Below are 12,955 nucleotides of genomic sequence, written 5' to 3'. Positions count from 1 at the left end.
GCTCTGCTTGCTCCGCTGTTGCTGGCGGTTCGCTCATGTCGTCGCGTCGTCGTGGACGAATCAATCTGTAAATGTGTGCGTAATTATTCCAGCAATTTGTTGCTGTGCCAATTGCTGCTTGCATTCCAAGGCCATGAAGGCACACACTGCTCTGCTCTGCTCTGCTCTGCTCTGCTGCTGCTCACTCTCTGCCGCTCCGTACCAGTCTGTGCCTTTCTCTTTCTCGCGCAGTTGACAAATAATTATGTTAAGTTGCATGTAATTGGCAATCCTCGCATTCGCTCTCCTCTGGCTGTGATCTGCGGACTGCGGCAGAGACAGTGTGTCTGGAAATTGTTCGGCCACAGACCATGCGCAGTTGCTACAGGCCCAAAGGGCGGAGACTTTCCGCCCTCAGTGTGGGTAGATATACGAGTATGGGCTGTTGCTTGATTTCTTTTTTTCGTGTTGCTTTTTTCCTACCCTTTCCTTTGGTTTTCTTTTTCCTCGCAGAAATGTGCACAAAATTTATCGCCTGCAATTTGGCTGCATGTCATTCCAAAGGCGACGGCGACGTGGCAATAATTAAAAGCGGAAATGCCCTGATGAATGGCGGGGAGATCTGGAGATCTGGAGATCTTGAGATCCAGGAGCAGTGAGACGAGTACTGCCCTGGGGCGTATCGTACAACCCCGTGGGCCATTATGTCAAGGGCAGCCCTAATGCGTCCCCATCCATCAAGCGATCTCTGCTTCTACAGCAGATGTCTGTGGGTGTGTGTGTGTGTGTGTGTGTGTGTTGGTGTCCATCAAACGGAGAAAATCAATTGCGGCCCTTAATGGATGGGTGCCTCATCTATCAAAATAGCACCTGCTCGATCAGAAATACAGGTAGCCACTGCACTGCGGCTTGTGGGTCAAGAATGGGCTCTGCTCCGAAGTTTCGGGGCACGCGCGACTCATTTATCATACGCAAAACTCTCCAAAAGATCAGCGGAAAGAACGGATAGACCGCACAGGCCGGAGGGTTTCTTCTGCGCTTATTAAGGGGCGCCCCAAAATTGACATATTGGCAACGCCCTCATTAGCCACAGTCGCAGACCCAGACCCAAAAGGTCACGGACCGGTATCCGGAATCCCCATCGAATCGGCCAGAACAGAACAGAACGAGTCCAATCCGATGATGATTTATGCAGATTTTATTACACACAACAGAACTGAAGCCGGAATTCTCGAAGTCGAACCGAGTGGAACCCCCCGGCGCGCATCGATCCAAGGGATCGAAACTAAGGCAGAATTAAACTAAACGGCCATACGATCCATTAAGATAATCTTTATGTCAATCCTTAGTCACAGTTTCACTCACGGAGACAATCAGTGACTTTTGTTTTGGGCAAATGTTTTGCAGATTTAATGCCCCCATCTATGGTATGGGTATGGGTATGGGTATGGGTATGGGTATGGGGGAACTCGGAGGCGCCCCTGATCTATGGCCGAATGGGCGGCGTTAACCATAACTTTTAATTATGCCCCATAAAATCGACCGTCCGGACGCCAGAGTGTCCCAGGCACAGGCACAGGCCCAGGCACAGATGAAGCCATAAAATCCAAAACAAAATTGAGTTGTTGGCCAACATTCTGCTGTGAACCCACTGACGATGATCGTTGTGGTGGATCGTTAAAATTACACAGGAGAATGTTAAGCCTGACGATGAGGATGAGAATGGAGATGGGTGGTCGCAGAACGAATCGGATGATTAAATGTAGAATTCAGCTAAAGTTTTTATGTGTTCCCCTGAAAGATTAGTCTACAAAGAGAGCTCTTACTGTAACATGGTCTTACTAGTCAATATTTCATTTGTTTCATCAATACATGCTCCCTCTCTCTCCTTATATAGACCATTGCCTTTGTCGAACCTAACGCGATTACAACACAAGCTCCTCCTAAGATCCCAGAATGCTCCTTGCCCCAGGTCCAAAAATTGAAACACTTCAAAGAAACTCGAGCGTAAAAACAGATCTGAAGTCAGGATAAAGCAAAGAGAGGTTGAACAACATTCAAGGAGGGAAAGGAGAGAACCGCTCCGGGTCCGGGTCCAGGCCCGGGTCCGGGCAGGTGCCGGTGCCGGTGTCCTACTGTACACTGAAGGGGAACGACTGTGGAGAACAAAGAAGACAGCGAACGAACCCTTTCCTATGAAACCAAAGCTGCCAGTTCGAATGCTGATGAAGTCTTGTTATCATTTTAATCCCCAGAAGCAAGACAGAGAGGGGCAGGAGGGATGAGGGATGGAGATGGAGATGGATGGATGGATGGAGACTATCGATGCGAAGTCGCGTTTCCTTTGAATGAAACCCAAAACCGAGAACGGCATGCCCTGATCCCGATTCCCGATTCCGATCCCAAGTCCGATTCCTCCAGCTCTCGGGTTTGTTTGGATGTTGCATCAAGCGTGAAAATACCGCGAAATTCCTTTTGTCTGTCCCGTTCCTCTGCTGCTACTCCTCCTTCTCCTTCTGCTCCCCAGACTCTTCTCTGTTTGCTGGTTATTCTTCTTCGGCTTCTTCTTTTGTGCCCTCTTTCACTTCTAAGCTTGGCTTCTTAAGCCCCAAACGACGACACAACGACATTGCCAGCGTTGAAAATTATAAAAATGTAAACAAAAAATAAGCGTTAACATGGCAACAATGATGTCCTGCTGCGACACTGAAATATTGTTGTTTTAAATTTTTATGACACTGTCCATTTGGTAGTGGACTCACACAGATACGACTGTCGTACGTATGTAAAAATGGTTAAAATATATTATGTATCTGCATGTGCATCGTGGGTATCTGTGTGAGAAGCATCGCTAATTATCAAGCGCCCACAAGATCAGACCCCTATTCCCGAATCAGTTTCAGTTTTCATTTGACGTGGAAAAATGTAAGATGTCGACCATAATGCAAAAATTTATCTTCAAGTGAAACCAGAACCGGTTGAACGTAGCCTCCTTACTTAAATCTGGATTCATTCCTTAGTTCCCTTCTTCAGTCAATTAACCAACACTGGACTGCAGGCAGTGCTACCAAGTGGTAGCTTAACTATGATTTAAACAACACTGTTTTGCAAGAGTTTTGGAAAAGAGATATCTATAAATATCTGCTGTGCTACGATCGCGCATCCCCCATTTCTGATTCTGAGAGTTTGTCATTTTAGCTGCCTATAAGTAAATGTATATATGTATATATTATAAGATGCCATCTCTATGCAGGTGGAGGCGCAGCTTTGTTCTCTCCAGTTAGAAAGTTCTCTAGTTACATTCGGTGGATTTTGAGAGCAGCTTTTAGTGTTCTAAAAGGTGTTTTCTTAGGGTTCTACTTGCCTCCAATCTTACTGCATTTCGTGTGCACTAATTGGAGAAGAGTCACAAAGGATTATGCAATGAATGGAATGGGATGGGAGGGTATGGAATGGGTGACGTGACGGGCTGAAAAGTGTCGGAAAATGAGCAACCTCATAAACATCAACAGCTCGGCAATCCAATCAGAGATTAAAAAGCCGCCCCGCAGAGACAACGCCCACTGATTCCTGTGTTCCTTCCTTCCTTGCTTTCATCCGCTGCCTCATCCTTAATTCCCTGTCGCCCCCGGGGTTTCTGTTGTGTCAAAATGCAAAATTCAATTGTTTAGCCCTTCGTTTTGGCTAGAGAGGGGTTGCCGCTGCCAGTTCCCAGTCGCCGTTGAAGTGGATGGCAGCAGGAAGGTGAGTATCAGTAATTTGGGAAACAAAAATTGACATAAAAATCCATTTGTCAGCCCCTTTCAGATTAAAATCAAGGATTTAAAGTGTAATTTGATTCAGGGGCTGCAGAGGAAGAGGCTGGGGCAGGGGCAGGGGCAGGGGCTGCGATTGCGATTGCGATCAAAAAGAGCAAAAGCGTGACCCCAGAACAAAATCACACAATCCTCCGCCGGAGGAGGAAGAGGAAGGAAGGAAGCCCCGGACAACACCAATAAATGACAACAAACACACCCCTCCGCCGCCCGCCCACTAGCAACATCCGCCCGTCCTTAACATCCCATCAGCATCCCATCCTCCTCCAGGAGTGGGACGAGAGTCTGGGGTGGCTCATGGACTAGCCCGAAACGGAAGAGTGATTTTAACGTGACTCCTGCGGCAAGAGGACGAGCACCACACACAGGAGGGTGTCCGTGGCCTGCCCTCTCGATTCTCCTGAGTGCTATTTTATGCTGAAGTGTGCCAGACGCACTGAACCAGTTCCCCGGTAGCTGGTGACTGGTGACTGGTGTCTGTTGGCTGCTGCCTGCTGCCTGCTGCCTGCTGCATGGTGGCTAGTGTCCCTGCCCAAGGATGCGACCACGACGGCGCCACCATGGAGTTTCGATGGGATTTCCGAAGAGGGGAGCGGAAGAATGTGCTGTGCAACCGGTTGAGTCCATTAATCATTTTCTAATTTGTGGAATGCAGAGTGCGGGCGGACGGACGAGCACACTTGGGGGAATAAACACAAACATCCCCCTTCTGGGGGCAGGACACCGAAAATGAAATTTTCACATCTGTAATTTGTTAAGTGCGTTTGTTATTCCACCGAATTATTTCACTTTTATGGGTTAAGTGCTTTTTGAGTTACGAGTAGACCGATGTCGGGCAATCCTGGCCCTGTTTGTCTTCGTTTTCTGCTTTCTGTTCCTGTTCCTGTCTCTGTTTTGTGTGCCAGGACCTTGGGGTTATGCCGTGGCATGTTGTCCTGTGCCGATTCCGATTCCGTCTCCCGGCTCCCCAGGCGATTGACATTAATTAGTTGTCTGGGAATTTGCCTCCCCAGTTGGTATTGGGAAGAGGCATTCGATAATGCTATTATGGGAGAAGTTCCAGGAAGATCGGAAGGAAGTGGGGAATGGAACTTGACGCATGGAATCTTTTTGGGTAAGGCTTAGTTAATATACCACCTACTACTAAATAAAGATATACTTTCCCACTCGGATAATTGGCATTTCTCTTCAAAGGGACGATAGGCTTAAGATATAGGTTCCAGTTGCGCTTTCAAAGAAATATTCTGTGGGATCCTTTCTACATATACATATTTGTGAGATTTACTTGATTAGTTTTTATGTCTAAGAATTTCTTTCGGCAAAGGCAGAATCTTAAATTGAACTGAGCATCATGGCATCATAAGGAAAGGAATACAGCTCAATATGAGGATCATTCCCTATAATCCTGGAATCCTGTAATTGTTTTCTCCTACAAGCAGTGACATTTTCTGCGGATTTATTTGGAAGTACATCAGCAACATAATCATCGCCCACTACAACCAAATGGATATGGAGATGGAGATGTCATCATCGATCACAACATCTCTCTGAGATGTCTGGAGGGCCCAATGAGGCCTGAGGATGGAAATCAGACAACTGTAAACTAATGACATTTGCCGAATCCATTCATTCACCCTGCCCCAGCCCCTGCCCCTGGCCCTGGCCCTGGCCCTGGCCCTGGCCCTGCTGATGCTCCTGCTGTATGCTGAATGCTGGATGCTACTGCTGTGGTCTCAATGCGTATCCACTTACAAATGAGAGGATGGGGTGGATGTCCTGGCACTGCCACCACCAGGAACCAGAAACCGAGCACAACGAGGGTTGTTCGAGTCATTTGTTTGTTTTCGAGTGCGCTGCCTGTCCAAATATGCGGCAGCTTGTAACAATTACCAAATGACACCCTCGACAATCGGAAATGGCCATTGTAACCGGCCAAGGACACTGGGACACAGGACACTCGGCACGGACCAGTGACAACAAATGCGCAAAATACGCAATAAGAATGGATGGAATGGGATGGGATGGGATGGTATATGGATGGCATGAAGGGAATGAATCCACTTGTCGCAAAATCAATGGCAATATTTTCACCATTAGTTGTTTGTCCTTGTCCTGATGAAGTAATCAAGCGGGAATCAACTTAAAACTCAGTTTGAGGGTAAAATTTATGGGCTGGAAGTTGAAGTGCTTTACCCCCGTGGCCGGGACAGGGCTGTCATGGCTGGTGGGGATTACAATGGGGTTGAATGTTGTCTTAACAAATAGGTTCATTCTGAGAGTTGGTATTAAGAGCGCTAGAAACCTGTTCTATCCTAGAAAGTCCTTGTTACCTACTAGATCCTGTCTATTCTTTCAATTAAAGATGATCTAACCCCATCCATGGCATAGCTTTGAACGATCTTGAATGAATAGTTTGAATGGAATATCTAATGAGTTTCAACCAACTATTGGAAATCTCTTCCAACTATGTATACATATATCATATCTGCTGAAGATCTATTACAACCAATGAAATGTTTCAAAGATCTCCTTCACGCACATCTACTATATACCCCCCTGCCATGCAGCTGCTTGGAAAAAGCTTTCGAGCGGAAGATGACCCGCTCAAAAAAAAAAAGAAAAACATTATGAAAAACCGACAACATCTGCCGATGTTTCTTCTTCTGGTGTGGAGCTTCTTCTGTGTTGGGGAGCAGAGGCAGCAACAGCAGTCAATATGATTTGTGATTTACAACAGGTTTCAATTAACCAAAAGCATCCCCCCCTAGAGCCCCACTACTATACTATACGTCATAGAATTTTGCATGTTTTTGGGGCCACAAATATAGAGAGGGAAGGGGCGCCACTGGAGTGGCGTGAAGTGGCGGGAGGAGACAACGGTGGCAGCTGAGAAGCGTTGACAGGGACATAAATAAACGGCGGTTAAGTATCGTGTAATGCTAGACGAATAGTTTCTGGGTGTGGTGTGTGTTGTCGCGGCAACTGTAAGTGGAGATGCGATGCTCCCCGGGGTAAACAGCCGCTGTTGAAGACGATGTTGCAGTTGCAACTAATTGAGAACAAGGCGGCAACGGGCAGCGCAGGCGGCATAAATTAGACGCAACTTCCACTCTAAGTGGATTCGTCGGGGGGCGGAGGCGTCGCGTCAGAAGCAGGCCATCTGATGGATTGTCAAGGCAGAGACTGGCGACATCTTTCAATTAAAAATGCATCTCTTCGTGCCCCACACCGCACGCCCACCCACCCACAATCGCTCATCTCAATCCATCCATTCCAACTCTCTCTGGCTCTGATCTGTAATCTTTGGGCTCATTAAATTCAAATGGAATTTGTATCGAAGGCAGAACTTAATCCGCTCGTAAACATCTCCACTCCCCACCTTTCGGCGTCGGCGCCCCCACACACCCCATGAGCCCCACACCCGGTCAGGCTGCTGCCGTTGCACGGCTCCAGTCATAAATCAGTTCTAGCTAACCCAAGGATTTGCCAGGCTCAACTCAACTCAACTCAACTCAACTCGACGCCGAGCCGAGCGAGATGGCAAGCGAATAAAGACAGCAAATGCATATATAGAGCTCTTAAGACTATGGAGTACCCGCTACGATTAGGATATGGAAACTCTACCACAGATACGATCTGCTACAACCATCTTTTTCTTCTCTGGCTGTAAAAATGCATGAACTACAACTGGGAAAGAGGAGAGAAGACAGAGACAGATGTCCAGACACACCCCAAAAAGTAGGTTCCTTCCTCTGACAGTTACTCAACTCCCAACAAGTGCAACGTATCCATGAACCCTTCCGGAGTACAGGGTATACAAAAATGGACCAATTCGAATGGGAAGCGTGTGTCGCCTTCGGTTCGCAAAGGCCTCGTAACGAATGCAGGCTTGTGGCTGGGGCTGGGGCTGGGCAGCGGCAGCGGCAGCGGCAGCGGCAGAAATCTAATTTCAAGCACCAGAGAGCAGCGAGAACCAGAAGCAGAAGCTGCCGCTGGAGCAGGAGCAGGAGGACCAGGAGCAGTCCTCGAGCTCGTGGTGAACTTCTGTGCGCCTTTTCCACTTGGCTAGCTTAACGATTCGAACTGCTGTCAGGGTTTTTTGCACGGCCCCCCACCATACACCCACTTTGTTGTCTATTTGATGTCTTAATGCGAACCACCCCCAGTACCATCCAGCACCATCCAGCACCACCCAGCACCCGCCGCATCAGTAGCACCAGTAGGTGGGGAAGAAGGGACGTATTATCCCAACCCACCCCCCTGCAGGTTGCCTCTGCCCGTACAATTTTAATCAAATGGATTTTCTTTCTATCTAATTTTCTGCCTGTACGGTACGGAAATAGACAGTCCCTCCCCCTCCCCCGCCGCTGCCATAGTCCCACTCTACCCACTTAAGAGCTGACAACAGGAGCAACAATTTATTACGTGTACCCATCTCTTCTATCCCGGGTATTAGCTGGCCTACGGGCAGCCATTATTCATGATTCTACGGATCGGAGTTCATGCAGTGGCAAAAAAAAAATTGATCTTCAAACAAGAGAGATATACATATGTACATATGTATGTGTATATGCTTATATATAAATATATGCCCTGTCCATCATTTATCGGAGATACAACAGATCTTCGGTGGTTTTTGGTCTGGCATTATGCTTGATTCAAAGTACATTGTATATACAAATCTGAGGCAATTTTCCCGTTTTTGGTTAGACTGTAACTTACAAAATTGTTGGACATCCAGCAAAAGGATTTTCCCAGGGTTCTTTTGGACTTTAGATTCTAGATATTAGTATTATACGTAATTTAAAAGGGTTTACTTCCATAGCACATTTTTTTTTCGATTATTTAAATATTTAAATGGGGTTTGTCTCACGACACAACAGTTTTATGGAGCAGCCAATACATTTACCATGCAACCGGTTGTGGGCCCCGGTAAGTGCTCGTATTGGTGAGAACAGTTTAATGGAGCAGCCAATACATTCACCATACAACCGGGTGCGGCCCCGGGTAAGTGTTCGAATTGGTGAGAACAGTTTGCTAAATACAGCCAATACATCCACCATTCAAAAAGTTGCGACCCGGCTAAGTGTTCGCATTGGTGAGAACAGTTTTCTGAAGACAGCTGACTAAAATATTTAAAAAAATATTTAATGATTTTGGTTTAATTTATAACATCGAAATTCAATAAATAAGTTTATAATATAAAATTTATGTAAACACAGTACATAATTGTGGAATTGAGAATAGTGGGTTGGGAGTTTAGGGAATAGGGGAGTGTGTTGCCCAAATAAGTGGAATCAGTCTTTAGCATCTAGAATACTCTTGCCTTGCCTAAACGGTGGGCGCGGGTGTGTTGGGTGAATGTGTTTGGGGTGTGGGATGGGATTTCGTATGCATAGCATACAAAAATGCCGATATATAAGGGCGAATTTCATAGACTAATTTACAAATTGTGCTATCGGGTTCTAAAACTGAAACTAATACATAATAAACTTAACTGAAAAGCTGATTAATGGACCTAAACATTGGTCCTAGAAGCGCAGGCCGTAGCGTCCCGGTCGCTTGGGCGCCACCTCGGTTTCACGCTGCTGCTGGCGCTTGCGTGTTGTGTATCCAGCACTGGAACTGGCGGGCATTTCTCCTGTGCCATCTCTAGCAGGCGGCGGCGGGATTCGTGGCACTTGGTCCTGGGACTCGCACTGGGACTGCGAGCTGGAGGGAGAGGGCTCCACCGGAACGGGCTCGACTGAATCCTCCAATGGGTTTTGCTCCGGCTCCTCGCTCTCAGCCCTAGCGAAGAGAGTACGCCGCACACTGCGCAGATGGCTAAGCGGATGGCTGCTGGCTGGTTCTTCGGCCTCGTCATCTGTCAGGGGATTGCTTGAGATGGCAACAGATCCGCGTTGGCGTTGTCGTGGAAATGTGCGGTAGTCCTCGTAAATGGCCAGGCAGACTTCAATGTCGCGCAGGCTAATGCTGGCCGTCGCAGTTTGACGATATCCCAGCGTCAACAGGACGTGCTGCGTGTCGTACAGCTGAATGCCGCCGTCATTTCTGTTCCCCTCGACGTCCTCCATCACACCCCTGGCCTCGACGTACTGCAGCATATCCATGGCGGGTCTGATGGCCGGACGTGGTGGTGTAGCGAGATGGGGGGAACTGCGTGACAGCGCCTCCTCCTCCCCTTCCGAATCGCCCACCGCAATGCGCCGTCCCTCCGAAATGGCGCGTTCTCGTTCCTTCTGCTCGTGCATCCGGCGGCGCACTCGCTCGAAAGTTGGACCAAACCACTCCTTAATGAATACCTCCTTCGATGGAGTGCAGGGGCGGGCGTCTTCAAAGCCAATGTGCTTGAAGCGGTTAAATATCTGGGTGCGGATGAAGCCCGTCACAGCCACGACGCCCCTAATTTGGCGCCCGAAAAGGCTGAGCATGCAGTCATCGGCTAGATCTGCACGCACAAGCCCAGTGTCCACGCCCACGATGAAGTTCTGCACAATCTCGCTTGCTGATGGCTGAACTAGAGTCGCGGAAAATTTGATTATTGGATAGAGTCAGCCTTAGTCAGAATGGTCAGAATGCCTTACCCGCTGTCTGGTTGCTGCCGTTTGGGTCCATTCTGCCGTTGTACGAATTCGTAAAAAAAAAACAGATTTATACCAGGCTTCTCAAAATATATATAAGAAACTAAACTATATTTATATTATCCATTTAATAGAAAAATGTCAAATTGAAAACAAAGCCAGCTTGGCAGTGTGACCGAGGACTTATCGATAAAATATACCGTCCGACCCTCAGAAATATAACGAAACATACTGTCTCAATTAAAAAATATATCGTAAATATACTGACGAATTCAAGTTCTATTTTACATATTCCTCGTTTTTGATCTTCCGTGGAATATTACTAGCTAGATAGAACTTTCAACCATGCCCACATAAATGTATCCGATTAATAAATCAATTTTCTACTTAACAGGCTCATTTTAACCACTTGCTTTTATGGCATATTGTGTCAAAAGAGGTTTTGCCGAAAATGATCAAACAAAAAAAAAACGAAAGAGCATAGTCGTTCCTATTGTTTAATATTAATATTCCGTTGAATACTATTAGCTAGATAAATCCTTTTGCCATTCCCACATAATTTGATCCGCTTAGTCTCCTATTTGTATACTTGCTTTTATTGGATTTCTGTAAGCCTTTGAAAATGTAATTAATAGATTGACGAAATTGAAAAAATATACCATTATGTACCATTATAATTTTTACCTCTAAAACTACCGAAAACTATTAAAAATACCGTAAAAGGTCACCCTGCAGCATGGTTTTATCTGGAACCGATATGCCGACACACATTTTGTAGGGATGATAATAAATATATCGATACATCGATCTATAAATAAGTGCAGCCATTGCTAAAATAAACTTGCAACCTAAATCATACAATTTTATTTTATTCAATAAGAAAATCAGAAATCAGCTCTTAGAAATCCTGCAAAAATATTACTGCTTCACTTCCCGAGCAAGCAGTCGCAATCCTCTCAGATTATACCATCGATCCGACCACCTACATATGTTATCGATAGTACTATTATCGCTTGCCCACCACTGCTGCCATTTTAGCTTATTTTGAGCTAGATTTGGCTTATTCTAAAATCAGCTTAGCTAATTTTGGCTTCAAACAATTTTTGTTTTTGGATTGTATTGTAATATTTGTTAATTTTTATCGAGAAATCGGACAAAAATCATATTTGTTGTTCGTATTTTGGTATCATCCAATTTTGTGTATAAATGTCCATTTACATTCATAAAAATGTTTATCTAAATAAACAAAATTTCCACAATTTCTGGTTAAATTTCGATGAGTTTAGGGAGTGGCTACGCCACTGACCACACAAAATCGTACTGCTGCTTTTGTAAGGCAGCAATTGGGGCCAAGTTGTGCGAAGTAAGCCAACATGCTGTCGCTAAAAAACATATTGCGTCCAGTTCAAGCATAATATGGATAATGGATAATATCTTGTCATTACTTTAATTAATAATTTAAAAAAAAATATATCAATAGAATTCAATTATCCATTATATTAGCTTATTCTAGCTTATTTTTTTCTTCAATCTAGCTTATAGTGACTCTCAAAATCTGACAACACTGTTTCCCACCTTTTAGCATCAGCTGCAGCACTCCCGGGTATTAAAAATTTTAGCAAAATGTTCAAAAAGTATGTATAAAATCTGAAGATTGGTGACACAGTTGAGCTGGCACTAATTCAAATGAATATCTAGATTCGAGGAGAAGGACAGTATCTCGTCCATACAACAGCTTAAATCGTCCGTACAGAAAGGCATACGTGCCAAGCTGCTGGAAGCCTATCCCAAGTTAGAGACACACATTGATCTGATATTGCCCAAGAAGGACTCGTATCGCATTGCCAAATGGTAAGTTGAGAGTGCCGTGCCTGCCCTGTTTTGTAGAGGGAGTATAAAATGTATTCTATCCTACGGCTTGCCTCCCGACAGCCATGACCACATCGAGCTTCTGTTAAACGGCGCCGGCGAGCAAGTATTTTTCCGGCACCGAGATGGCCCATGGATGCCGACGCTGCGCCTTCTCCACAAGTTTCCCTACTTTGTGACCATGGAGCAGGTGGACAAGGGTGCCATTCGTTTTGTTTTGAGTGGCGCGAATGTCATGTGCCCTGGCCTGACGTCGCCGGGCGCCTGCATGACGCCGGCTGAGAAGAACACGGTGGTGGCCATCATGGCCGAGGGCAAAGAGCACGCGCTGGCCATCGGTCTGCTCACGCTATCCACAGAAGAAATGTAAGTGGGAAGTGGTTCACGGCTGATCTAGACTTAAAAAACGCTTTCCCTTCTCCGATCTATTCCCGCAGTTTGGCCAAGAATAAAGGCATCGGTATTGAGACGTACCATTTTCTCAACGACGGCCTTTGGAAGTCGAAACCAGTAAAGTAAGGAGTAAATCGGGACCCGGACCCCTGCACACGCACACACGCCATGTGCTCGTCGCTTTTAGTCTGAGAGCAAAGAATGGTTTTTTTTATATGCAACTAAATCCTGATCATACACTTTTTTTTGTCTTAATTTTAACTGTCAGTCAAACTATTTAAGCCGATGCGAAATATAATTAATGGCATTTAAAAT

General features: G+C 45.9%; 2 protein-coding genes across 2 annotated transcripts; one reads left to right on the top strand and one right to left on the bottom strand.

Annotated features, from left to right (window-relative positions):
- Window positions 1-8,959: 8,959 nt before the first annotated feature.
- Window positions 8,960-10,470, bottom strand: LOC6599252 (cell cycle negative regulator roughex). Its single transcript, XM_002024242.2, has 2 exons — window positions 10,382-10,470; window positions 8,960-10,314 (listed from the first exon to the last, which is right to left on the bottom strand). The coding sequence occupies exons 1-2, from the start codon at window positions 10,410-10,412 to the stop codon at window positions 9,326-9,328; spliced, it is 1,020 nt and encodes a 339-aa protein (XP_002024278.1). The 5' UTR covers window positions 10,413-10,470; the 3' UTR covers window positions 8,960-9,325.
- A 1,493-nt stretch (window positions 10,471-11,963) lies between these two features.
- LOC6599251 (malignant T-cell-amplified sequence 1 homolog) lies at window positions 11,964-12,955 on the top strand. The gene is made up of 4 exons (XM_002024241.2): window positions 11,964-12,012; window positions 12,077-12,229; window positions 12,311-12,613; window positions 12,685-12,955. Exons 1-4 carry the CDS (start codon window positions 12,002-12,004, stop codon window positions 12,764-12,766), a joined length of 549 nt encoding a protein of 182 aa, XP_002024277.1. The 5' UTR covers window positions 11,964-12,001; the 3' UTR covers window positions 12,767-12,955.

This window comes from Drosophila persimilis, unplaced genomic scaffold, assembly GCF_003286085.1.
Source record: "Drosophila persimilis strain 14011-0111.01,24,50 unplaced genomic scaffold, DperRS2 tig00000735-arrow-arrow-pilon, whole genome shotgun sequence".
Lineage (NCBI taxonomy): Eukaryota > Metazoa > Arthropoda > Insecta > Diptera > Drosophilidae > Drosophila > Drosophila persimilis.
The sequence above is the reverse complement of the archived record's forward strand: the minus strand, read 5'-3'. Positions and strand labels throughout refer to the sequence as shown.

What these genes read in the sequence shown, in the direction of transcription:
- LOC6599252 (XM_002024242.2), bottom strand. Translation starts at nt 10,412, where the DNA reads ATGGACCCAAACGGCAGCAACCAGACAGCGG. An exon ending in CGGCAGCAACCAGACAGCGG is followed by an intron (nt 10,315 to 10,381) that starts GTAAGGCATTCT and finishes CCGCGACTCTAG; the next exon opens with TTCAGCCATCAGCAAGCGAG.
- LOC6599251 (XM_002024241.2), top strand. An exon ending in TCGTATCGCATTGCCAAATG is followed by an intron (nt 12,230 to 12,310) that starts GTAAGTTGAGAG and finishes GCCTCCCGACAG; the next exon opens with CCATGACCACATCGAGCTTC. An exon ending in ACGCTATCCACAGAAGAAAT is followed by an intron (nt 12,614 to 12,684) that starts GTAAGTGGGAAG and finishes CTATTCCCGCAG; the next exon opens with TTTGGCCAAGAATAAAGGCA.